The 27,225-nt window shown below is 46.1% G+C and overlaps 1 protein-coding gene across 2 annotated transcripts; it reads left to right on the top strand.

The window, feature by feature from the left end:
- The first annotated feature begins 523 nt into the window (after positions 1 to 523).
- Positions 524 to 19,307, top strand: LOC146236044 (dual specificity testis-specific protein kinase 2). Of its 2 annotated transcripts, XM_084687147.1 has the most exons (10): positions 524 to 815; positions 1,322 to 1,464; positions 10,718 to 10,911; positions 12,369 to 12,490; positions 12,586 to 12,634; positions 12,789 to 12,938; positions 16,252 to 16,428; positions 16,785 to 16,868; positions 17,497 to 17,583; positions 17,919 to 19,307. In XM_084687147.1, exons 1-10 carry the CDS (start codon positions 736 to 738, stop codon positions 18,018 to 18,020), a joined length of 1,188 nt encoding a protein of 395 aa, XP_084543273.1. In that variant the 5' UTR covers positions 524 to 735; the 3' UTR covers positions 18,021 to 19,307. The 2 variants fall into 2 exon arrangements, with proteins under 2 accessions (XP_084543273.1, XP_084543274.1); XM_084687148.1 differs by lacking the exon at positions 1,322 to 1,464 and having other exon boundaries at positions 526 to 815.
- The last annotated feature ends 7,918 nt before the right edge of the window (positions 19,308 to 27,225 follow it).

Below are 27,225 nucleotides of genomic sequence, written 5' to 3'. Positions count from 1 at the left end.
TTCCTGCACCACGGCTGTGGATTTGTGATTGTTTGACTTGTGACAATTTTATCACGCATGTGAGGATATATGATGATCCTGTAAGGTAACCGACATATCAGTATGACCAACAAAACTATTTAGTGTTCAATTACAATTGCACTGTATAGCCACCTGATGGCGCCATACTCCCAGATTCCAACCTCCCTTTTACTGAGATACTCTGAAAGCACATAACGCTAAATGAAAAAACTTTAAATGATCAAGACAGGCGAATTGCATGGTTATTTTTTGCCATTCCTTCCGTTGTTTGTAGGCCAGTTGTCAAGAGATTCATCTTTCTAAAGATTTAAAACAATATAAAGTTCTAATTTTGTTAAAGACATAAATGCGATAAAAGAAGAGGAAAATAAATAGCATGCATCATAATTTGTCTGCAAAATTTTCAGTTTATAAGTGGCACACAACAAGTAGCCACTGTCATCGTTCCTACTTTTTTTACAAGTTAAAGTGAAGCAGTGTCTGCACATCCTTATTTCCACCGCTTCTGGGAGTTCCCGAGGCAACACAAACCACGCACTCATAAACTTGCAGTAGCCTAGTTCAACATTCGCGCATAAACGAATCCCGAGCGTGACAGGTTGGGGCTGACTGACTAATTGATTTACTGGCTCAAATTCATCGGCATCGGGAGATGTGGTATAGTTCACGCACTGCTCAGTGCTCACAAGTCTACACCGCCACACCGCACACCTAATGGGACATAATCGCCTGTCATTTATACTAGCAGAGGAGTTGCAACGAAGTTCACTGTCGTCTTCTTCTTTTTCGACGCAGTAAGTAGACTACATCACGTTTACTAGCAACTGGTTAATGGTAAATCGTTTTGTAAATGTTGGATTTGTGGCATTATTTGCACGAGTATTGTACCCTACTGTGTTACGAATGACGGTGCCAGGACACAGCAGGAATTATTTTAAACGGTATCTGAATTGTAGGCTACTTCACAGTTATTCACTGTTTTCTAATTAATCTAAACTAGGCTTAGTAAAGGCAAATTTAACATGAGCCGCATCCCAAAATAGAAGAACGCATGTAAGATTTTGTGGGATAGATTTTGATCATACTATGCAGTGTTCTTGTGTTATAAGCAAGGTTTACTTTATAGGCTATGCGAACCTAATACGATTAGTCGTTCTTTTCACTGAATGTTTAACGTTTATCTGTATGCGAATGTTACTGGTGTTATGCATCTATGCAGGTTTAATCACCATTGTTGTCTCATTGTCCGTCTCTGTGTTCATGCTTTGTAATCATTGTGTTCTTTATGTGTGGTCTCCAGCTTCGGGGACAAAGATACTAACCACTACTGGTCTTGCTTGAGGTTTACACTCATACCTTGGGACTGTGCCCCCCCCTCCTCCTCCCCTCCTCATCCCATCCACCCCCTCAAGATGCACATGAATAGCTTACTGAATCGATGGAGTAAGTAACACACTCTTTGCACTTTAACGCTCCTGATAACTTAAAAAAAAATCTTTCTCCCCATGTCCCCTTTAACTTCAAACATCACCTCCCACCACCTCCTACACTACTCTTCCTCCCTACTTTTCCGCTCTCCCGTCTGTGAGAGCTCTGGACCTTTGATTGCATCTCCGCTCCATGCACAGTAGTCCAGGGTTGTTTCTGTGTTATATAATATTTCTATGGGGGCCTTGCATTTCAAGGGGCAGGCCGTGTTGGACTGCAGAAATGGGGGTTGTCAAATGACTAAGGGCTAAACTTAGCGGAGGACAGAGAACCCAGCAGTCCTGAAAGGAAACGTCTGTGGTTTGCGCGGCGGGAGAGGCCCGTGGACGAACAGCCTCAGTAGGTGGGTGAGGGCCAGGCTTGAGGGTTTGCCGCAACGCTGTGAGTTGTCGGCCCTGGTTCTCTCCGGCCAGGAACAGGAACTATGCCGCCCCAGTGAGGACACGGGCGAGGACGAGTCGTAAATCAGTTCTTATTATCTTGCAAATGAACATGCTGTTGTGTCTTTCCAGCACGGGACAACGAAAGCCCGACTGTAAAAGCAAAGGGTGTAGAACGACTTGATGTATTTAGAGCGTACATTATTAAAATACATGGAAAGTACACGGACCCTATTTGATTTAACGGTATGTACTGCATGTATGTGATGGGGATTCAGGTGCAGTAGGTTTGACAGTCGTTATGAATCACAGGAAATATGCAAGTCATCTCATTTCACAATAAGTGTCAGAGCACACATTCAACCTGAGACACGAACATGATGTGATTCTTGCAAACTCGTCTGTTTTCATTCCCCCCCCCCCCCCCCCCCCCGCCCCGCCTGAGAAAGGAACCCGATATTAATTTCCCTGGGCTCTGGAGTGACAAGGTCACCACGGCAACCCCGTGTCCTCGTTAGATGTTATCGCGTTTGTCCGTCACCGTCGGACCCGCAGAAATGCAGGAAACGACCCTGAAGCCTTCTGTGTTTGCTTTCACTGTCTACACCTTGGTTTCACTCTTATACGATATGAATGTTCCAAAGTGGGCTCGTTTTGCCCATTTGTTTGTGGTTGACCGTCGCGTTATACCAGTGGAGCTGAATGAATGTGCGTAGGTCATCTGCGTGGGGTTGGCAGTCAGGCCTAAACAAAAGGAGAACAAGTGGGCTGATTCATGGAGGGCTTAGCTGCGTTGGCTAGCCCTTCACCGTGTGGCACGATGCTAGCCTGGCATGCAGGCCTCGTGTGACCCCATGCCTGAGGTAGCGTGCATTGCCTCGATACGTTTATTGACAATATTCTGCCGTGTCACGGACCGTGTGTGCGGCTGCGTGTGGCGTGTGTCTGGGTTGCATGACCACCACGGGAGTAGATCGAGTTTCCAGGTGGAAAAGAACTTCACAACTCAGATTGACGCAGAATGAGGAGGTGCTGCACGTGGCGGTCATGTTAAACCTGTTGCTCGTGTGTCGTGCTCGAGGTGGACTGTAGGTCATCATGGCATAGCTCGTTCACCCATTTAAGGTCAAGTGAGGGAAATTGAGCCTTCTGAGCCGGCCCTGAGTGGACAGGAGATCCGTGAGGTGAGTTCTCACCTCCAAGCTGGGTCAGGTACTGAAGAAGGATCTAGGCTTCCACCTCCATGCTTGGAGCGGTGGAACGGTATATGGTTGCTCCTCCAGCTGTCAGTCACCCCCTGCTTGTCACACATCCTGGTGAGCTGGTGATGAAATCTGGGCTGCAGGCACTCACACACACACACCCTCACCTCTCACCACCATCTCTCTCTCTCTCTCTCTCTCTCTCTCTCTCTCTCTCTCTCTCTCACTCCTCAGCACCAGTCGTCATCAGGATCGCAGCCCACATGCTTGACTTAAAACCTCTGCCACCTACGCCATTGGCCTGAAAGTGCCTGAATCCAGACCTACTTCTACTTCATATGCATCCCTCTATCCCTCTTTCTCTGTCTTTCTGTCTCTCTCTCTTTATCTCTCTCTCTCTCTGTATCTTTCTCTGGTCAGTGTGAAAAAACGCTCTGCTGTGTTACCATGGTTTTTAACCACTTCGCCCCAGGAAAAGTGGATTCAAACAGCAGGGTCTTTTTTTTTGGATCTCCTTGCCTCACAGCAGAGTCTAAGTATCAAGTAAATCCATGCTACACGTTGTAAGGTTGCACCAGACTTCTCAATAGATCCTAAACTCTGGCTCTTACCTCTCTCCTCCATCTGAAACACCACACTGCAAATGTCACAAGTGTTAACATAACACGGGGGTGTCTATATACTCTATGACTTGAAGCCTACAGGGCACCCAATTGTTTCAGTATGTCAGAGTGACCTTTTCTTAACACGTAGTAGACTGTTGGAAGGGGATTCAGGTCAATTGTTTGCCATGTCTGCATCTTGATCTGGTGGCGACCTTTAGAATGGTCTAGGGATGGGAATGAAACATCATCCTTGCGATGATACTCACTGTTTGGAATTTACATTTCTTGGAACCGTGCGGGAGTCCACCGGAGACCAAGGGGCTGCAGGAAAGCGGTTTGGAGTTCTGTTGTCCTTTGCATGGCACAAAAGCCGAACCTGTAATTATCAGCCAAGTTCAGTTATTTAGGTAAGCACCGGACTGCTCAACACTGAACATAGACAATTGAGCAGTAATGTAAACAAGAATGAGAGAGAGAGAGAGAACCAAAGAGAGAGCAGCTCTTTTAATTCAACTGGATTTGGGCAGTCGATACTCTCACCTTACTTTGTAGATAGATAGTAGACAATAAACGTAGATGAATAAGATACTGTAGATAGATAAATAGATCGTATGTAGGTCAAAACCTTTTCAGTGAAGCCCATTGAACAGTCCACGATGACTGCCGGTCTGTAAGGGCTGAAGTCTTGGTTAGTTAATTATGTAACATGGAGTTGGTTCTGTAAGCCCTTTGTCTGTAGCGAAACAGGTGCATGACCACCACGGGAGCAGATCGAGTTTCCAGGTGGAAAAGAACTTCACAACTCAGATTGGCGCATAATGAGGAGGTGCTGCACGTGGCGGTCATGTTAAACCTGTTGCTCGGTTTAAGAGGAAAGCAAAGGGTGATTCCGAGAAAGTGGACCCAGTTCATGCTTTGAGTTTGTCTTTTTGGGTGTGGGCGAGGGGGTTGTGTTACCGTTGTGTCTCTGGTATAGTGTCTGACTTTGAAGTTGTTTGTGAGTCTTGTTGTTTGATTTGTCTTATACAGATTTGGATTGACTTTTAGGATATTGTAGCTTCCCGTTGGAGAAGAGACTTGTGAGGGATCTATATTGTTCTAATGTGCACAGACACAGTCCTTCAAAATCCCTGCCAAGACATATACGGACCAACACGCTTCCACGCACACACATGCGTGCGCACACGCGTACACATGCAAACACCCCCTCACGTGCACACCCACGCCTGCACACACACACACAAACAAAAGCACGCAAACCTCATGGAAGCGACAGGTTATGACCCGGAGAGGCCAAGCCGGGGCTCTTGTAACAGGAAGCAACCTGATCCAGCGATGTCACCGGTGCTGCTGAGAGCCTGGTCTCTCTGGTTCCACTCTGAATAATTGAATCCGAGCAGCTGCAGCAAAACCTGGCTCGGTCCGGCCTGGCATGGCCTGAAACCGATCCTTTTACTGACCCGCACCTCCGCTAACGCCAGCGGAGACCCGCTTATCCCAGTCCGCCTGGCCTGTGGCACGGGGAGCCTTGATGACCCGTGTGAGCGGCGTTCCTGGAAAGCCTGAGTTTCCTGGAAAGCCTGAGTTTCCTCTCTGGCCCGGGCTGAGCTCTGGTTTGCTGCTCTGCACTTCTCAGTGACAAAGCAGTGTCTGATGGTCAGTGATACTGACATGTAAAACTGCCGGCTTAGTCACAGGCTGAACCCGTTCTTCGGTGGACTGGGACCTTTCCTTTATGGGAGGCTTCTTGTCTGTAGACCAACACGGAAGGTTCTAGACTTCTTAGTTCTCGGCTCTGAATGACTTCTTAGTTATAGACTATTGGAGGCTTCTCAGTTCTTGACTGTTTGAGGTTTTAGACTACTTTGTTCTGAAGGGCTTTGCACACCAAAAGAAGCAACCACTGTCACCTCGGGTATTTTCAGCGTCCGCTCGACGGCAGCTTTGCCTCCTACTCTGGTGGTAGCGGCGAGCTGTAGCAGGGCGGCTACCACACACAAGATTGCGTTCAATGTTTGTAAAAGCCTTTAATCATGGAAAGCCTCTTAGTTTTTGACGACGGAGGATTCAAGATTGATTTCTGGTAAATAGATGGTTCTACTGCAGACTGTCGAACATGTATGGTTCTCGACTTATCCCTAGGACATGGAGGGTTTTAATCTTAGTTCTACAATATGGAGGGGTTCTACACTTATTCTAGAATGTGGAAGGTTCTAGACCTTTTAGTTCCAGAACATGGAAGGACACGGACAAGGCTTCGAAACTGGCTAAGCTGCCAGAAACCTCATGTTTGATTTATTCATATATTTCTTCAGCCCCATAATCATTACATCACTCACAGAGGGCTGATCTCGCCCCCCTCCCAACCCCTCTCACCCTCCGCTTTGTCCGCTCTAAGAGGATAAAGAGGTGTTATGAAATCATCGACTGACCATTTGGTGCATGAGTGGCCTGCAATTGTGCTGTGGGTGGGCAGCCCTTTGTATGACCCACAAAGCTTCAGCCCAGCTTGTACCCAGTGTTGACAACTCTTTTTCTCTGGCTCTTTTGTTTTCTCCTCCACATACACATCCTCACCCCTCTCTCTCTCTCTCTCTCTCTCTCTCTCTCTCTCTCTCTCTCTCTCTCTCTCTCTCTCTCTCTCTCTCTCTCTCTGCCTGTCTATTTATCTATCTACAGATCTACTCTCTCTCTCTCTCTCTCTCTCTCTCTCTCTCTCTCTCTCTCTCTCTCTCTCTCTCTCTCTCTCTCTCTCTCTCTCTCTCTCTCTCTGCCTGTCTATTTATCTATCTACAGATCTACTCTCTCTCTCACTCTCTCTCTGTATATTGATACAGTGTGGAGGGTACATACCGTACCCCTGGTTCTATGACCACATTCTCCATTCACCACCTCCCATAACTTTGGCATCTCATCCTGTCCCAGTCATCTCCACTTTGACAAAGTCGCGCAACCCCCCCCTGACAGAGTGATGGACAGATAAGCCCACTGTTCAGTAAGACACACTCAATTAGCATGTTTCTATCAAACACACACACACCCTTATTTATTGCGTGCTGCACACCGCTACGGTTGACGAGGCTTTCACGGCGAGGCATCTTGCCAGCGCAGGCCGGACACACGCCCACACACACACACACACACACGCCTGGGAAAACATTGTACATGCACACATATTCACACGCGAATAATGTACAGTACCAGTCCAAAGTGTGCACACGTTTTCCCATGGGAACCTTTGGACTGGCACTGTACACGCCCACAAGCGAGAGCCACACCCATCCAGCCGTGGTGAGGGGGGTGATCTGCTCGAGGAGCTCTCTGTGGGTGAGAATCTGAGTAGGAAGCTAGAATCACTGCCAGTCTCTGCCTGCTCGGAAACAGACGCAATGTGAAGCCACAAGCAACCCTGACAAACACAAACAACCCTGACAAACACTACCCCCCCCCCCACACACACACACACACACACACACATTTTTCTCATGTACTAGAGAATGAGAATGCCTCGAATGGGGACTAGTGTTAAAGGTGTGTGTTTGTATTTGGGCATCTGAATGCCTGTGCGTACGTGTGTTTGTGTGCGTGCACGTGTGCGTCTGTGTTTTGTGTGTGCCATGGCAACAATACCTTCATTCGTGAAATGTTGAGACCCACGCAAGGGTGAGGGGGTTTGTGTTGGCCTCACATACGCATACAGATAGCTACACGGAAAAATGGTGCCATGATTCATGAAACTGTTCTAATCTTTCAGAGTTAAGTGCGGCAAGACTCCTTTTTTTTCTCCGAAACATCTGAGTTGAGGTTAGCTTTTCATCAAAGAGTCTCTCAGTTGTGAATGACAGGTGAATGACAAAATGCTCATGTAAACTACTCAAGTCCCAAAGTCGTAACTGCACTGCCTGTCGGCGATGGTTTAGCAATGGAGTGAGCTAAAGTGATGTTGTGACATAAGGTGATATCCTACGTATATTTATCTTTATGGACAGTATATAGAAATAATGATCCCATCTACAGTACATGACATATTCTATAACCTTTATAAATTCACTGACCCCCTAGATATTGTTGTTATATCCATCATCATTACCTCAGCAAGGTAGAGAGAACATAGATGATTTAAGGAAGTGATATTGGACTGAATCAGATTTACCGGACTGCCAAGAAACGACAGCTGGTGTTTTAATAAACCAGACTGAGACAAAGCTGTCTGGATGATGTGAATGGGGGAATATCCTAAATTAAGAATAAATTGAGATTTGAAACACTCAGTCTATCTATCTGTCTGTCATTCTCTCCCTCTCTTCCTCTTTCATCCTCCATTCTCTCTCTTTCTGTAATTCCTCTCAATCCCTGCAGAACGTACATTACTGAAGCTGTGCCTGTCTGTTCCTTCTCCACGTGTTCATTTAGTCAGGAATCAGATGAAAGTTACCTAACTCCTCCCCTTTTAATCCCCTGACTGCCTCCAATCGCATCACGTAACGCACACGCGCGCACACACGCGCGCAATCAAACGCTCACCCACCCCTCCTGCCCTCCGTCCTCCCCTTGTGTTTGTCCGCAACAACACAAGCGATCCACACGCACTCCTCCCTTCCACCCCACACACAGGAGTGTGTGTGTGGTCTCGGTGTGTGTGTTCTGGTGTAAAGGAGGGTGGGGGGGGGTGATAATGAGACTGTGCGAGGGGATGGGTGTCTGCTGACGTCTAGGGTTGGGGGGGGGGGGGGGGGGGGGGGGGGGGGAGGCCAGAGGGCGAAATGATGGATGGATGGATGGATGTGCAAACAGAGGTGGCATGACAACCGCCGAGGGTAGATTGGATGGAGCTAGTAAAAGGGCCAGTTAAGGACCCAGTTGGCCATCACTGGGCAAACACTGGCACCACATGGAATGGCCACAGGGAAAAAGGCCACGGCGGAGAGAGAGGGGCGAGGTGGGGTGGACAGAGGGAAGGAGATGTCGCCGCGATGCAACATGTCACCGTGACGTCGGTTTGTTAATCTGCACTTGTAGAAACCTCTCCCTTGTACTCAGACTGTAATACAGAGGAACAAATAAACAACCCCCCCCACACACACACACACACACACAGTCACAAACAGAGTAGCAAACATTGCATAATCACGCCTACAGTTCCTAGACGAAAGGAACACACACACACATTGCCCACAAAGAGAGACAAGAAAGACTAAGATGACTCCCATGGTGGACACCATGATGAAATGAATAGTCTGGAATGTGCAAGTGTTCCAGCAGATGAGAACGCCGTTGTTTGCTAATCAAGGCAGGAGAAAAGGCTTCACAGAAGGGGAAAAACGTAAACACATCGCTAAATCCGAACAGACCCAGAGCATAATGATCAGCTCATATGACAATTATGATCTCACCGCACTGAGTGTGTGTTTGTACGTTTGAGTGTGCTCTATGTTAGAGCGTGTGTATTACATGCTGGCAGGCAAAAGGTGAGCTTTGCACGCGTGTGTAACCCAATCGACGACCCAAATAGAACATTCTGCGCGTGTAATGCTCTCCGTTGGCCCTGACGTCAACCCCCGAATAATGCAGGTGTAACTGACCAGACAGGAGGGAAGAGGAGGATATATAAACTCATAAACAACCTATAAATATACACTATCTACTGTATGTATCTCTCGCTCTATCTCTCTCTTTCAGTCTCTCTATCTCTATCTAATCTGTAGTTGTACAGTAGCGCAATATATATACACTAACAGTTTATATAGATGTGTATACATAAACGCATTCGATTTCGATCTCCACACTCTTTGCTTGTGTCTTCTGGAGTCTCTCTTCAAAGCCTGGGCTTGGGCCGGGCTAGGACTCCAGGGTCAGGGCTTTGTACATTGCATGGATGTGAGATACAGGGACTGGTGAGAACTATGTGAACACACTGTGCCTCTGTGTTCAACCTCTCATGGATGCACTCAGTCACCCACACAGAGACAGACACCCAGCCAAGGCAGCCGAGAGAACACATTTACCCCAACGGCCTATTACGAAGATACCGTCGAGATTCCACGTTCAAACCCAACCGTGACATTCTGGCTCCATGCTTGAAAAACATTTTTTTAAACTTTTTTTTTTTTCTTGTACGTCAGGTAAACAACACAAATGAGGCGATTTTGGAAAAGGAAATGAACATGAAAAAAAATACTCAGTCGACTTTTTTCAACCCTGACAAGAATTGACAGGAATGTCTTTGTTATGCTGAGAGAAAGAGATATCTGGAACTCTGTCACGTCTCTCGTCAAACTATTTGCACAGCAGGTTTTCAAGGCAGGTTTGGGGTCCTCTGGGAATTGAGGTTCTTCAAGGCTTCCGCTCAATGTCAATGTGGCGTTACCACATACTTTACAAAAGTGGAAGAATTGAAATGTATGACAGATTTGATTTAAGCTGTGTTGAAAAATTCTGTCCTTTTGAAAAGCTGTCTAAATATAAATTCTTGTCATACCTTTGTTTGCTAAAGAGAGTTTAGCCAAACACAGGGGCACTTGTGAACTTGAGAGGAAGGAATGTGTCCTGCTAATCTTTAGCCAAATAACTAAGACAACATTAGTATCAAAAGAGGACAAAATATGGATTGTTTTAATTAGGCTATCATTGAGTGTTTCCCTGGTCTTTTTAAACCTGCACTAGTGTTTTTATCAAGCTTGTTCCATGCCTTGCCCATTTCATCGAGTCATTTTCGGTGCATATTTAGCTCAGCTGTCTGTGTAGCAGTGTGATAGACATGACGGAGTCAGTCCTGTGTGAATGACCTCCCTCTGAGGGCTTGCCGACAGAGTGTTGTTTAGCTATGAGCAGGTGTGATGGAAGCAGCAGCAGCCATGACAGACGCTAATCCATCCCGTCGTATCGTCGAGCAAACCTTGACACAAGCAGTGGTGAACGATGATGGCGCTGAACTGGGTTAACTTGGATCTGTGCGAGGTGACTTACAGCAACAGTAACCCCTGTGTGCCCCCCCCCCCCCTCCCCCGCCCCCTCCCTCCAGACGAGCTCTCCAGGATGTGCGAGGTCGAGGAGACCCCCGAGCCGGCCAGCCCCACCTTCCTGGGGGAGTCGTCCGACACCTACTGCCAGGTGGACCGCTGGCAGCACCTACGCACCGCTGTGCGTAAACTGGAGTTCTGGGAAGACTTCAGTGCCGAGCTGATAGGCAGTGGATTTTTCTCCAAAGTGTACAAGGTTGGCCCTTCACCTGTGTGTTGTAGTCTACGCTCGTGTTTGTGCCTGTAATTGTCGTGTACATGAAAGAAAGAGAAACGTTTGTTACGTTTTGTGGAGTGATTATAGTTCAAACACCATATTACACCTACCATGGTGTTCCATCCACCTCAACCGAACTGCAGGGTTGCCCGATGGTTGTAATGCCGGGGCTAAACATTTACACACATCCCGACAGACAAAACCCTTCCGGTAATACAGTATCATTACCTTGCTCAGACAGCTCCTGCTGTGTTTCACTTACAGCAGACTGTCAAACCTGGCAACATAACCAGCCCTAAAGGCAGACCAGACATGCCCTTGTAATTAGCTAGCCTCTGTGCTCCGCTGCATGCTGGCGTGCCTACAGAACAATAGGACCAAGCTTCTGTTCCCCTGAGAAACGAGGGGAAGGTACGAGGCAAAGTCTAGAGGCGCACAGTCCATGAAGAGCGCCGAGGACATGGTGGTTAGAGGCTCAATGGTTGTCTTGTCCTGATGCTCCATGAGTGAGACAAGACTGAAGACCTCCTCTCTCCTTTCCTTATCCTCTCCGTTCCTCTCCTAATTTCTCCTCATTGTACCGTGTTCTACTACGTTCTACGTCCAACTCAACTCTACTTTCTGTGTTCTGACCTTGAGGTCGTGTCAGTTTGTGCACGCAATCACCTGCCATTGTTGAGCATGCCAGTGTAGAGCTTGCATACAGATACGCATCATTGAAGGAAGAACTGGTCCCTTTGATTGGGGCTGTAGTATAATAGTGTTCATTCAGTGTGACTGTTCCCAGACCCTGTGCCAAATGATGCCTAAACAAACAAAAGCACGCATACACATATCCAGTCACACATGGGAAGAGGAAAGAACATGTTGTACCAGAGAGCAGGTTGTGCCCCATGGAGAGCCACGGAGACCAAAGGAAGGTTGTCGTCAACACCTCTAGTTAAAACGTATTAAAACCCTGCCCGTCTGTGTGTTGTGTCTGCGTGTGTGTTTCCCCAACAGCTAGCTTAGCTGCACAGTACAGTATGAAAATATGTAATTACGCACTTTACGAGGAAGTCAAACTAGTTTACCATGCCCGAGCCCTTCTACATGCCATTGTTTACATACAGTAGGAAAAGTACCGGCTGTGACAGAAGGTTCTAGAATGATACAGTGTAAGTCAGGGGTGTCCAGATCCGGTCTTCGAAGGCCGCTGTCCTGCATGTTTTAGATGTTTCCCTGATCCAGCTCACCTGATTCTAGAGAATAGTAGTTATAACAACCCATTTCATTGAATCAGGTGTGTTGGAGCAGGGAAACATCTAAAACATGCAGGACAGCGGCCCTCGAGGACCGGATTTGGACACCCCTGGTGGAAGTGAACTGACATTGTGCCAAGCACTGTCTAGCCATTGTCAATCCAAATCTCAAGAATGTTGCTCCCTGTCGGACAGGTAATGCACAGCACGACCAGGAAGGTGACGGTGGTGAAGATCTACAAGAACGACGTGGACCAGGACAGCATCGTCCGAGAGATCAGCCTGCTGCAGAAACTCTCTCACCCCAACATCGTCAGGTGGAGACTTGACATTGGCCGAAAGCGCTGTCGAGGATCATCTGTCAACACAGCGGCAGAAAATAATGCCGTTATCTCTTGTTTGTGTCTTGAAGGTATCTTGGCATCTGTGTGAGAGAAGATAAGCTCTATCCCATACTGGAGGTGAGATTGTGAATTTGTTTACGATGATGTCGATAAGCATACAACTCTAGAGGATAATCGTTCTGCTTTGTTCTTCTTTAGTGTGGAGGATGCCTTGCAGTTGTGTTTTTAACGCTCATGCTGTATGCGTGTGTGTGTGTGTGTGTGTGTCCAGTATGTGAGTGGGGGATGTTTGGAGGATCTGCTCGCCCAGGAGGACGTGCCTCTATGCTGGAGGGAGAAGGTGGATCTGGCCTGTGACATCAGCAGAGGAATGACCTACCTCCACTACAAGAACATCTATCACAGAGACCTCAACTCCAAGGTACAGAACCCATATCCATGTTCGAAAGAAGCTGGGTTCTAGATTATGGTGTGGGGTTTTAAGAACACGTTCATATTTGAAACCAGTCATGACCTTCAAAATATCTCGGATATCTCGGAAATATTTCAGATATCTCATGGCACTGGACCACTTTCTGGAAAAACAGCAAATCATGTGACCCAAAAGCTAGCTGCCCGAGAAATGTGTACACCTGGTCTGGAATACTGTTTCAACCAAAAACAAGGGGTCCTCTTAATCACTTAAGTTATCTCTTTTCCTCTCAGATCCCTTCTTTCTCTCCCTCTCTCTTGCTCTGTGCCTCTCTTTGTTGGTTCAACTCAAATGCTAGGCCGCTGGCTTTGTATTTTTTACGGACTCTGTTTGTCTAACTCGACAGCTTCATGAAAGAATAAACCTTCTCCGAAACATAATTGCCTCTTTATTCACGCTCCCTTAGCTTAGCTAAACTTTTGCCAAGAAAGGCAGATTCCAGGGAGCATGTTTCAGATACCACTGACTACTACTGACTGAGGTCACGGCGGGGGCCTCTCTCTTTCTGAATGTGGGGGGTTTGTCTCAGCGAAGCTTCTTTGCAGCTAGAGCCTTTCAGAACCCGCCTTTTACTGTTAGACGTGCTCAACTACATTTACGGGGAGAAAACACAAATTAAACTCAGATGTTTTGTGTAGAATGTCCCTCTAATAGTTCACGAGAGGGACGAATCACTATGGCTGATCACCACCTGCTGGTCAGGTTATTCACGGGTTGGCTCGACAACAAGCCGATGACGAGCTTCGAAAAGGCCTCGATGTGCACACTGACAATTCAAGGCAATGTTTATAGAACCTGGCTCGCACACAAACACACCCCGACGCACACACAATCTCCCTCTCTCATCATGGGGCCATTACAGCTTGCGCTGTGGTTTGGGGCCTCATCTGAGTCATGATGTTGTGGATACACAGAGCAGCGTAGGGAGGGATCCTCTGCCTGCTCTCAGACTCTGTCATTACAGCCGCTAGCAGGAGACGCCCTGCTCCCAACCAAACCAGGAACGACCAAGAACAGATCCATCTGCAGAAAACAACGATTTGATCCACTCGATAGCCAGTGGACCTCGTTTCAATTGAGTTGATCTACTATTTGATTGTGACAATCGAGTATTTAACATATGCTGTGTACCTGAGTCTGGAAAAGATAACTGCATCACGTCATAACCACCACGTGGGTCTTTCTGGAACAGTACTAGAGAGAGTTAAATCTTACCGTACTGGGAAAAATGTTGTTGTTGGACTAGAAGATTCTCTGTCTGCCTCAGTATCGTGTGGGGGTTCCCTCAAGGATTTTTTCTTTGTCATTTCTTGTTCTTTTTGTGCAATTACGCCACCACTGCGTAACATCATTGGAAAGCAAAGTGTCCATTTTCACAGTTGTGTTGATAGCACACGACTGTAGCAGTGCAGCTGACTCACAGAGGTTGCACAGCAAGCTGATGACAAGATAGAGAAGGCCTAGATGTGGACACTGACAATTCAAGGTTGAATCAAGACCTCAAAGAAATGCAATATCAAAAATCTTTGAGCGTCTTGGCCTGTGCCAAGGAAGCCAAGAACCTTGGTCTTATCATAGATAATGACCTGACTTTTGAACCCCACAAAATACTTTTTTATTGCCTTTTTTCATTTAAGAAACGTAGCAAAAGGTCAGACTTTTCCTCCGACAAGTGGCAAGGAAAAGCTTATGCGGTCAACTTGACAACGGCAATAGCCTCCTCCCTGGTCTCTCCCAAAATAAGTATTAAACAACAAGACGTTTCAAATGCGTCGCCAAGGGTTTTGACTTGCACAATAAAGAGACACCATGTTACCCCAGCACTCCTTACACTACGCTGGATACCTTTGCATTTTACACCCTTATGTGCCTGGTAAAACCCTCCATTGACTCTGTTTTAGTGATTCTGAAAGTATCTGAAAGTAAGTGAAGGAGTAGTCTACCTCTATATGGCCCTAGGCTTTAGAACACCCTTCCAGGCAGTATTAGACTGGCAGAAATGTCTTAAAATACACTTATTTAAACTAGTCTTCATTTATCTTGCTCTGCCGTTCAATGTTTTTAACGTTACTGATAGTGTTTGTATTGTCTGTTAACATTGTACCGTTTTACTTGCGTGTATTTATTATTGTTGGGCTGTTTGTACTTGGATGTTAACTCGATTTTGATTTGCAGTTCCAATCTCTGTACCAAAATGTGGTGATTTGGTGTCATTAGGTTGCAAGGCAGACCACACAAAATACAAGACACAAGTACAGTACATCCAGTTCCGTGCGTCAACTTAAACCAAGCCTCTCCTAAACTGTACACCGAGAGCTACAGACTAACTAACCTCATTTAACCAGACAATTATTACAAGAAGTTCTTCATAGATTAGGGTTGGACGACGGTAGTTCTCCAGGAACTGGTTTAAGGATCCATGACAAAGGTCTACTCTGCTGTCACAGCCAGTCAACACGAGGACTAAGTGAACCACACTCCAAAAGTAAACCTCAAGGTTGCACTTAAATAGTTAAGTGACCGGGGGACCCATTGCTGAGAGGAGGCTTCAGTGTCGATTGCTATATGAGACTTTCTGGTAATAGAAGGGGTTTATGCTGTTTGTCACTGTGGTCACTATGACCACAGTCAACAAAACCCATCCCAAACGTTTTGTTTTTTTCTTGGATTGAGTGTTAGAAGAGTTGCTGTTATTCTGAAAGTCTCAAACCCTTGCTGAGATGTTCAACTGCAGCACCTGGTATCTATTAACACCTGTCAGCGTTTGGAAGAGATATAAAGAGGTGCATGTCCACAACATTATTTATCGTGGATATGCAGTAATGTGGAACCCCCATGTGGAATAATGTTGCTGCCTTCAGGATAGTGCTGCCCACACACTCACAGGCATGCGTAGACCCACTTATGCACGAGTACAGTTAACATGTGTTGCACTGACCTCTTGTGGTGAGTATGATGCACTGCAAGCAATTGATACAAGTTGCTGCTCTGCCTCGAAGCAGCAGAGGATATTAGTTAGGTACGGTCATGTCTGTGTTGATAAAAACCGTGCTACAAATGACTATATGTAATAGACCTGTCTTCTATTTCTGTTCCCTCCCCCCCCCCCTCTCTCTCTCTCTCTCTCTCTCTCTCTCTCTCTCTCTCTGTCTCTCTGTCTCTCTCTGTCCCTCTCTCTCTCTCTCTCTCTGTCTCTCTCTGTCTCTCTCTGTCCCTCTCTCTCTCCCTCTCTCTCTCTCTCTCTCTCTCTCTGTCTCTGTAGAACTGCCTGATCCGGGTGACGTTACGAGGCCGGGAAGCGGTGGTGACGGACTTCGGTCTCGCCAGAGAGGTGGTGACCGAACTTCCCGCCAACAGTCCTGAAAGGAAGATGTCTCTGGTTGGCTCTGCTTTTTGGATGGCCCCAGAAATGCTGCGAGGTGAACCGTACGACCGCAAGGTAAACGGCCCTGACCCCTGACCCTAACCCACAGCCAGTGTTTTGAACTGTGTCAGAGGTCAGAGTTGATGGTGAGGGTGTGGGGGTCGGGGAGTAACCCTAGTAACACAGAAACCCCCCCAAGTTAAAACATTCTGTCATGGGAGGTAGTGGGTACCCTAACCCAACATCAATCCATTTCATGAGGTCATCTAGAAGATGTTCAATGGCAGTTTCCATCTAATCTATTCATTAACTTAGTGGAAATGTCAATGTAATTAGCCTACTGAATCGAAATGAATGAACCCCCCGTAATTCCATCCACCACTCTTACAGTCATTGACATGAAGTTGATAAGATTGGCTTCTCACCTCCAGGTGGATGTTTTCTCCTTCGGGATCATGCTGTGTGAGATCCTGGGCCGAATCCCAGCGGATCCAGAGATTCTTCCCAGAACAAAGGTGAGACACACCAACCAGTCGAAGAATGGATCGATCCAGCAGAGCCTCAAAGGCCCTCGCGTGCCCCGAGTCTCACTCACAAAGTGCTGATCTGGAGTCTGCCCTCCTTTGCTACAGTTGTGTCGACAGACAGGGAGCTGATCTTAGATCTGTTTCTCGAAGTTCGCTGAACGAGCACAGACACCGGGCCGCCTGCCTCGTGAGCTCCACGCTATCCTTCGAAGGGAGAGGAGCAGAGTGGAGCACTTCATTCATTCTCATTCTTCCCAGCTTAGACGTTACACTGACCATAATTCCGCATAATTCGTCCATTAGAGGGGCTAATAGACCTGCTGACACTGCTGTTATTGGCTCGGCGTTGACAGGGACGTTCAGCCCCCACCCACCCCCACAACAACCCTGGGAACACCATCAGAGCGGGGGGGGCGGGGGACTCCACGGACGAAGGTCGTTGAGGATTCAACGACACGTGCACTAGATTGATGTGATTACAGTAAAGTAAACAATGAGTGTTGAGTGCGACGGCCATGATTCTAACTTCAGTCTATACACAGTGGTCGGTTCTCTATCCTGTGTTGTTGTCGCACAATTTTTTTTGATGAATGCACGTGTGCGTGTGTCTTATCAGGACTATGGTCTGGATGTTGAGGCCTTCAGTGAGATGGTTGACGGCTGTCCACAACGCATCCTGGAGCTGTCAGCCAGCTGCTGTTTGGTAAGCAAAGCAGGAGCCTGTGAGAGAGATTCAAGAGAAAGAAAGAGAGAGAGCAGAAGAGGGTGAGAGAAAAAGAGAAACGATCGAGGGAGGGAGAGAACTAAAGAGAACGAGAACGAAAGAGGATGTACATGCCAATAGTATCAGGCGCCATTGTGTCAAAGAGAACGTGTGTGAAAATAGCTAAATAACATAACAAGTACCGGAACCTAGAGGCCAAGCAAGCAGCCACAGTTAAGAGTCTCAGGGAATGATAGCCGGACTGTGCTCTGTTTCAATTGTCCGCTCTCCGCGGTTAACGACCCCTGTCCTTCCCCACCATCCCTGCTCTCCAGATGGACGCCTTCCGGAGACCCTTGTTCTCAGAGCTGCTGGACGAGCTGGAGGACATCGCCGAGACCCTCGACCCCCCCGACTCGGACCTGACTACGGGGTGAAGGGGCCCCAACGACTACCCCGGCCCCCCCTCACCACCCCCACCACCACAGCCGCCACCACCCTCCCCACCCCAAACCCTATTCCTCCTCCTCCCCCTAACTAGAGGACAATGTGGACTAGGGCAGAGGAGAGAGAGAGAGAGATGGGGCCGGCCGACAGCTGGTCATCACAGGAGGAGCCACGTCCTTTCCGTATACACACACCCGTAGGGAAACACAGCGTCATAACACAGCTTTCTTCCGGAGCCGTGTCCGTGAGAACAACTGTGTTTCTTGGAGACAAGGGACGCAAAAACAGACGTCCGGACTTTGTGTTCACCTTCCCTTTCTGTCTTTCCATAGTCCAAACCCAATTAAGGTGGGGCTGTCTGGAAACGTACCCGGGCGGAAGAGAAACCGTGACCAAAACGTTCCCTCAAGGACAATTCCTTTTCCTTAAATCGTACGCTTTTAATTCCGCTTGAAGACGATGACGAATTCTTTAAATGTCCTTTAAATGTAACTTTAAATGTCAATATTGAATAGGACCGTTTTTCTTTCCTTTAATCCATTTCTTTGTTCTTTTTCCATGTGGCCTCCTATTATTAGATGACGTAAACATAATGTTTAAAGGCTTATTCGGTCAGCAAGATAAAATAAGAAGGAGCCACTAGCTGGTTGCAGGTGTTTCCAGGGAGACAACTTGCAAGAGATACTGCACTTTGCACTAGCATTGACTGTTACCTGGTAGAATAATATACTGTATGTAAGACAAAAGAAGTGTTCCACTATGTTGCCTAAGGACCAAACTACTCTCATTCCCCTCGGCCTTTCATCATTTCTCTCTCACTCATTCAATTTTTTCGGAGGGGCGGGGGACGACATAACAGCCTTCATGTTTTTTCAGAGCAGAGAGGAAGGGTGGACGTGCGATACCAGGTGAGAGTAGAGAAAGGATGGACCCGCTCTCCTTCTTCTCCTCCTCTCATCCCTCACTCAGGATAGGGGGTGACAGCATACTGTAGAACGAGAACTTCAAACTCGGCGAGACTTCAACAGTCATGGGTTTATAATGTGACAGTCTTTTTTGTCTTGTCAGGTTTTTACAGTTAATATCCAATCTCCCCAACGGGGAAGGATATATGTTGTTTACCATATCCCGTCCATACAGGCCTATTTGTGTATATTTTGTGAATCTGTTGGATGTCTTGTGCAATGGGTAAATAGGATTTTGCTTACTTAAGAAATATCAATAGATTTGTATGGACAATTTGAAATGACTTAATAAAATGTGTATATTTAGACTCACTCTGCGTCACTGAGCGTGGCATTTGGCTGGACTGTGTGTGGTTTTTTTTCACGCAAATAGGGAAGCAGTCATACTGAACCCATCGTCTTGTACTCTTCTTGCCTGATGTCCTTGACAGCACAAAGCTTTCTAAGAATCAAAAGGTCCCCCCGACACACGCGCGCACACAGACTCCCCCACACACTGGTGCTTTAGAAGGTTCTACAAGGTCCCTGAACCAGGTGCCTCAGGACAGGATCTCTCACTCACTGTCTCTCTCTCTTTTTTTCTTTCTCCCTCTTCCTCTCTCTCTCCCTCGATCCGACCGAGACGCGTTAGTATTCGGCATGTGCAGTTCCAAGCCCATGGTTTTGTAATTGCAGCCTGTAGGAGCTGGATTTACCGCCCTGTCGACAGCGTGCGCCTCAAGACCGATGGATGGCGGCTGACGTCCACCACCACCGTGCACCAAATGCAGAGTAACAGGAAGGTGCGCGTGTGTGTGTGTGTGGGGGGGGGGGGGGGGGGCGGGGAGTGTCTGTCGGCAAATAGATGAACGCAGATAAAAAATCCATGAGGAGCCGAGGGGGAGCCAGGGCAGAGAGTGATAAACAGTTGTGATCGTCAACGAGGGTCACGAGTGCGTGTGCGCGACTGGGCGGGGATGCTGAGGAATGCACCCAGGTGGATTCCCGGGAGGGGACTCAGATGTGATGAAGTGTGGAGGTGAGGATCGACCAGTACAGGACACATGGTGCAGTGGAACCAAGAACGCAATTTGGATGGTGGTCGTCCAGGAGGAAGGGAAGAAGAGCAAGGAATGGGAAAACCGAGGCTGAGGATGATGATGAGGGAAATGGTTAGGGGGCGGGTCTATGACTCTTCCCCCAGTTTTAGAGATAAGACCTAGAGAGATGTATCCTGGGCAAGCACAGCCTGGGCATTGACACACGCCTGTAATACATAGCGTATACCTCCTCAATCCAGCTCTTGTTATATCTACTCTCACAAAACGTGGATGCTAATCGAATGAACATTCAGAGCCACGTCCGTAAGACTCAAGCCTCAGAGATTAGATTTAGGCAGGAAAACGATTCAAAGGACAGACCGTGTTTGTCAGATCAGTTGTGCTACACTTGCTAAACAACAACATCATACTCTCCCAGAGGAGTAGTGTATGAAAGCTGATTTGGCCGCACAAAGCTGTTGATTGGCTGATGTTGTGTGTACTGAGATCAAAGGCTATTTTGGGTCCAGCATTGTAGATCACCTCCCTGTGGCTATGCTCACACACAGACGACTGCAAAAGCCCTGCATCAGCACCAAGGAAGTGCTGATTGTGAAGCTCGCCTTTACTCCTCAACCACACTTAATTGTTTACCTGGGGCTGGCTGGTTAGCAAAATAGGGCGAGAGAGAGAGAGAGAGAGGGAGAGGGAGAGGAGAGAGAGAGAGAGAGAGAGAGGAGAGGGAGAGAGAGAGAGAGAGAGAGAGAGAGAGAGAGAGAGAGAGAGAGAGAGAGAGAGAGAAGAAAACCAAATGCAAACAAACAATGGAGAGAAAGGCCCAGATCAGCATTCTTAGAACTGCACACTTCGATACTTCTGCAGGTGTGCTGTTTTTTTGTTGTTGCCTAATCCTCTTGTTCCTCTGCTCTTTTCTCCTCCCATCCTGCCCTTCTGGGTTCTCTTCATTTGGAGAAATGGCAGTTTTGGCCTCCACAGAAAAACAGGAAGCTGACCAAGCAGTCAAGGGAGGGATGGTTGGAAGGAGGGAGGGAGGGATGAAGGAGCAGAAATACTGAGTGAAAGAGAAAATCATCAGTGGAGGGAATCGTTTGTAGTGCAGGTAGCGAGTTCATTTTACAAAGTGTGAAATATTAAACATTATCGTTCAAGTGTTTTCAATGTAGGACAAAGCGATGTTCTATTTATTTATGTATGTATCTGTTCAAACCTCTGATTTTCTGGATGTTTAGGGGGGAAGGAGCTGGAAGAGATGCCGGTGTCAGTGAAATTAGTCAATGTGCCTTGTTCTTTGGCATACATTATTGATTCCAATCCCCTTAAGTGCCCCCAATGAAGAAAACAGTCACTCAGTTAGACCTCTTTTGAAAAACAAAACAATTCATTCCATCCTGTGTAGCTGCCAGGTACACAAAAAGACGAAGACGATGTCGAAAGACATAAAGCATCAGAAATAAGTTTGAAAGAAGATTGACGTTGATGAAAAATGACAAGTTCCAGACAGTAGCCTGCATTTGAAAGAGCTTCATTTATTTCTGAGTAATTAAGAAAGACTAAAGACTATTAACCGGTGTTGTTGTTTCACATCACCAGAGCACAGTAATTAGGCCTATTTAATTTGTTGATGTATACTTTACCTTATTAAATGTTTTGCCTTTTTATTTTGTCAAGTCCAGTTCTGATATTGAACTATATTATTTGGAGTTACTGGTTATGGTGTTATCTGAATGCTCGTGTTGTACATAATGCAGGATCATCAAATGGTTGAGACAGGCAGACAAAGAAAGAAAGAGACAGGAGCAAAAGGTAAGAGATGTAGAAGATTACCCCTTTATAAGCTTGATGTAAGTGTAGTCTCATGGCTTTGAGTAAGATTGTGACTTTTTTGCTTTAAGTTCAGAGCACGCCAGAGGAAGAAACAGGGATAGAGAGTTGAGTGACATTCAAGATTCAAGTCAGAGGATAAAGCCATATCAGCGACACCCAAAATGCCGTTTTACATTTCCAAGAGAGGTGGTACAAGGAATTTCCCTGGCTGCATTATGATGCATTGGAAAAAACGGGTTTTGTGCTTCTATTACAAGAAAGTGTATCAAGAAAAACCCACAGCCTTTGCAGCAAAAGCAGAGCCTGTCTTTATAAATACATTTAGTAATTGGAAAAGACAAAAATGTAATTTCAAATGGTTGCAGAAGCACCAGAAAGAAAACATTAGTCCAGAGATCCTGAATGAAACTCTGTACACAATGAGCCACTTGTTTGCATTGTTTGTGGAATAGCTGACACAATTGGGAATCTATCCATTTGTCAGTATGCAATTATCATTGATGGAACACAAGACATATCTGGGCAAGAACAAGAAATCATATGGCTGTGTTATATTGACAAAGACCTGATTCCCCATGAAGAATTCATTGATTTGTACGGTGTCTCAGATACAACAAGAAAGAGTATTGCTGAAGTTGCTAAGGATGTGCTGCTGAGATTAAATTGACCAATCCATGGTTTACGAGGTCAAACTTATGATGGGGTTGCTAATATATCCGTGAAGCATTCTGGGGCACAGGCACTGATAACACAAGAGCAGCCGCTAGCACTGCGTTCACTGTGGTGCCCACTGTACTGATTTAATAGCACAGAAAGCTTGCTTAGCCTCCGTTTTAATCAGAGAATCCTTAGATCGGGTCCACCAGTATTTAGTATTTTCTATATTTAATTGTACTCTGAGTACTGTTCTGTACCCTGCTGCTGTTGCAAACTGTAATTTCCCCACTGTGGGACAAATAAAAGATAATCTTCTCTTATAAAACCGCTCTGTCCTATAAGATGGACAGTTCGCAACAAAGCCATCACAGCGGTTTTAACACAGTATGGATCAGTACTCGCTAGGTTGAAGGAGATGGCATCTGGTGCCTCAAACACAGCATCTACTGCTAATGGCTTGCTAGGTCAGTTTCGCAAAGGCAAAACAGTGTTGGTTCTAAAACTTGCCTCACCAGTGCTTCATGCGCTTGAACGTCTCTTTTCAGAAGAGAACTGCTACACTTGCTGGCATGCAGGCTGCTGTTGAAGTTGTCAGGACCTCACTCATGGTCAAAAGAAATCATGCAGGCTTCCAAACTTTGTTTGAAGAGGCAATGGCCATGGTTCTTTAGGTGTTAAGCCCATTACAACTCCACAGAGTAGACTACCCACAGAATGCTTCACTGGAGGAGCTGAAGCACATCAGCCTAAATCTGCAAAGGAACACTACAGAGAGGAATTGTTTTAAGTCCTAGATATTGTACACATTGTAGATCCACAGTTCACTGTGCGGTTTAACCAGGATGGTTTGCTGACTTTGCAAGAATTGGAAGACTCTTCTGAGTGGAGAGGTTGATGCTCTAGTCATTGATAAATATTCAGAGTTGAACAGAGAGTCACTTTCAGCGCAGCTTTCTATGTTCCGATTGAACCAATCATTAAGTAACAGTGCAGAAGCTGCAGGGATCATTTGTGGATTGCCTGTAGAGGTACATGGATTATTTGGGCAAGTGGACACCCTAGTCAGGTTGCTTTTGGTAGTCCCTGTTTCTTCCTCCTGAGAGAGAAGTTTAAGTGCCCTCCACAGACTCAAGACTTGGCTCCGCTCTACAATGACTCAAAAAACGTCACCATATTGCAGTCTGTCATATCCATCAGGATAAACTGGACTTGTTGCAATTTACATTTTGGTTTTCTAGCCTAGACCATAGGGCATGCCTAAAGCACCAATTACCTCATCCCCAAAAGCATGAATATTTTAATGGTGCTTCTCTGATCCTCATTTCTCCCATCCTGATGTAACACAGTCACATAAACACAACATGAATATGGAAATGAGGCGTACGATAACAACATTATGCTCACGGTATAGATCAGACATAAACAGACAGTCGCATTCAATATGTTTTATTATTGTCTACATAACATAAACTTAAATAACATGTAATGTTTAATACTAAAATACATTTTAAGTCATACAGAATTAATTATTATACAATTTTATATATAGGGAGTCAGGTGGCTGAGCGGTGAGGGACTCGGATCTTTAATCTGAAGGTCGCCAGTTCGATTCCCGGTCGAGCGAAATGACGTTATGTCCTTGGGCAAGACACTTCACCCAACTTGCCTCGGGGGTATGTCCCCGTACTTACTGTAAGTCGCTCTGGATAAGAGCATCTGCTAAATGACTAAATATAAATGTATATAATAAACAATGAAACGACCGCACATAACCTGTATTTTATGTTTACAATTATACACAATATAATTTGTTTGTATAAATCAAACATCTTATGTACAATTATACTTTAAATAACTAATACAAATACATACATTTCCTATGTTCATATATGTTATATTCTTCTTAAGTGAGCTCTAGAGTTCAGGATCTCCAGTCTTGGCAGAACAAAAGTGTGTCTTTAAATGTCCTGACCAACTGAAGCTCTTCCCACACTGGTCACAGTGGTACGGCTTCTGTCCTGAGTGAACACGCTGGTGTTTCTTGAAGTCTCCTGGATAACTGAAGCTCTTCCCACACTGGTCGCAGTGGTGATGTCTGGCCTTTTCCGTGTCCATGCTTCCCTGGGTGGGGACCGGGGGAAGGAAGGAAGGAAGTGGTGTTGGGGCGTGGTCGAGAGGAGGACAGAGTCTCTGGTCTGATCTCTCCACTCCCCAGCAGAGAGACGCACAGGTCATGGTGGCACCTCTTCATGTGCTTGTGAGGGTAGATCTGGGCGGTGAAGGAGAGAGGACACCGGGAGCAGGAGGACACCTGAGTCTGGGACGACTCTATCCTGGTCCTGGAAGAGAGAGAGCAAAAAAATACATTTAATACAATTAAATACAATTGATCCTATTGTAAGGGCACCCATATTGCACCATATCACATTTTATTCACAGGTGGCGCACATCATTTGACACCATGTTTTCTCACCAGTAGGAGTACCTTATACAGCACTGCATCATATTTTCTTACAGGAAAGGGCAAACTTCGGGACACTGTCATCAAGTGGAGGCATAAAGGGCATTTCATAACCGCACCCTTTCCACTGAAAGGGCATTTCCTCACCCATAAGGGCACCCGGAGGGCACTGCATCCCTTTGTCTTGCACATTGAGCCACCTTAGAGGCCCCCTTTATCATGTTTAATCTTGCATTGGGGCATCCAAGAGGGCACTTGATTTTCATCTTGTTTCTAACGTGGGGTCACCGGGGGGCGATTGCCACCTAAATCCCTTTTAACTCATGGACTCTGGAACTGCTAACACCGTTTACATAAGTTTGCACACAAATAAAGCCAGACAGGGGAGTGAAGTGACTTTGACCTTGATGGATCAAGACTACATCAAGACTACAGCGACAACGTTTTTCTGCTCAAGCCGTTTGTCTTCCCGCCGTTGGCTTGATTGGTGAGCCGAAGAGAGATTTATCGTTCTATTCATTCCCGTTCACAAAATGCTGAGTCACATTCCCACCTCCAAGGCGAAGCGGACAGGTTTGCGTCAGCCTAAATTTCAAGTTTTTGTTGAGCTTCTGTTGCCGTCACAGGACGGTAACTTCTTTTAGCATTCCTCTGATTTACAAAATAAAAGCCTCCCAGGCTACCAAAGGTCTACAAGGCATCCACTCTCACAGCAGCAAACTCACGAGGATCAGCAGAGTGATCTGCTTTAATTTAGCTCCAGCTCTTGTTTTGAAACATCGCTTCCAGAGAACTTGCAGAGTCAGGAAAACATGAATGAAAGCAGCTCAAAATAGTCTGGTGAGAGAAATATTGTTTCTCTCGCTACAGAACAAGATTGGCAAGAATTGTAAATGCCATCATCATCATTATTATTATTTTGGAATCAAGCCAGTCATAAAGAAAGCAAAGTACAGTTCTGCAGGTTTTCAAGGGGTTAATAATCAGTATTGGTGAAGGTGGGTTAGAGAGTGAAGGAAAGAGAGCGTGAGAGAGCAAAAGAACAAAGGACGGAGGTGTATTACTTGACTATTAAAGGTGGACTTGTGCAGATTAGGGACGTATTGTGTCCCTGCGACAGGGAGATAAGGACACCCGAGAGCAGGAAGTGAGAGAAGGGTAAGCACATCATCTCTTATCTCTCCCGCTTCAACTTTGCAGACAGTGGACCCGATGAAGCGATGGAGCGGGCCCTGCACAGTGCTTGTATGGAGAAGAGCGTCTGGCTTCAAAGCAGCTCTATTTGGAAAGATGTCTTTATCCTTTGTTCTTTCATTTCAAAAGGTTATAGCAAACGGTCTGCATCGATGCTATCCGTCTCTGTATGGGAGGGTTGCATGGTGTGTGTGTGTGTGTGTGTGTGTGTGTGTGTACATTATGTAGACTTTGCCTTTCAAGGAAGCACTTTTATTCAACTGACCTGTTTTCTGATCCAGAGCAGGATATGACATGGGGTCACTGGAATTCATCATTCCCTCAATAAACTCAGTAGGAGCTTTGCTGGATTCAGAGAGTGGCATGGGATATGTAGTTTTAAATAGCACAAGCATGCTGCCTCGTTCAAAGTTTGTGTTACTTATTTGCTTTGTTACTATGACAAGACATGGAGAAATAAAAAATTGCACACTTTATATTTATTTTACAACAAAACACTTTTACTGGAAAATTAATTTGCTAAGATCAGTGTTCCATTCGATTATTTGAATTGCTACAGTGATTTGTTTAATATTCCCCACAGTGGAACCAGCCGTTGACTTGGCCAGCATAACTCAAAATTAAGTTTTTCCTTATAGAATAATATTAAAGTTCATATAAATGATCTCTTAACAGTATTTACATTGATGGTGGTCATTTGAAACAGATCAAAATCACCAGTAGAGCTATAACATGTACAGTATTTGACTGTGTATATGTCTACAGTTATCTACCTCGGTAAAACACATTGACGAAGCTCCAGAATCAGACAAAGGCTACAACACTTTACCCCCCCCCCCCCCACGTCATAAATGGTTCTCATTATGAAATAAATATTGATTGTTCTGCTGACAAATAAGCTCTTAAAATGGCAATGGACTCCAACGGCACTAAATCATTGCGGTGCGCCTTTCTCATAGCTCTCCACAACACTTAGCCCATCAGAATGTGACAAATATGTGGGGGCCATTGGGGGCTGTACCTATCAGTCGTTATCCAAATGAGCCCTCTGGTA

The sequence above is a fragment of the Hypomesus nipponensis genome, chromosome 22, assembly GCF_054491055.1.
Source record: "Hypomesus nipponensis isolate SF chromosome 22, ASM5449105v1, whole genome shotgun sequence".
NCBI classification, from domain to species: Eukaryota; Metazoa; Chordata; class Actinopteri; order Osmeriformes; family Osmeridae; genus Hypomesus; species Hypomesus nipponensis.
The sequence above is the reverse complement of the archived record's forward strand: the minus strand, read 5'-3'. Positions and strand labels throughout refer to the sequence as shown.

Coding starts and splice junctions, on each gene's coding strand:
- LOC146236044 (XM_084687147.1), top strand. CDS start 736: ATGGGACATAATCGCCTGTCATTTATACTAGCAGAGGAGTTGCAACGA. Junction 1,465..10,717: donor TAGCTTACTGAATCGATGGA/GTAAGTAACACA, acceptor CCCTCCCTCCAG/ACGAGCTCTCCAGGATGTGC. Junction 16,429..16,784: donor GTGAACCGTACGACCGCAAG/GTAAACGGCCCT, acceptor TCTCACCTCCAG/GTGGATGTTTTCTCCTTCGG.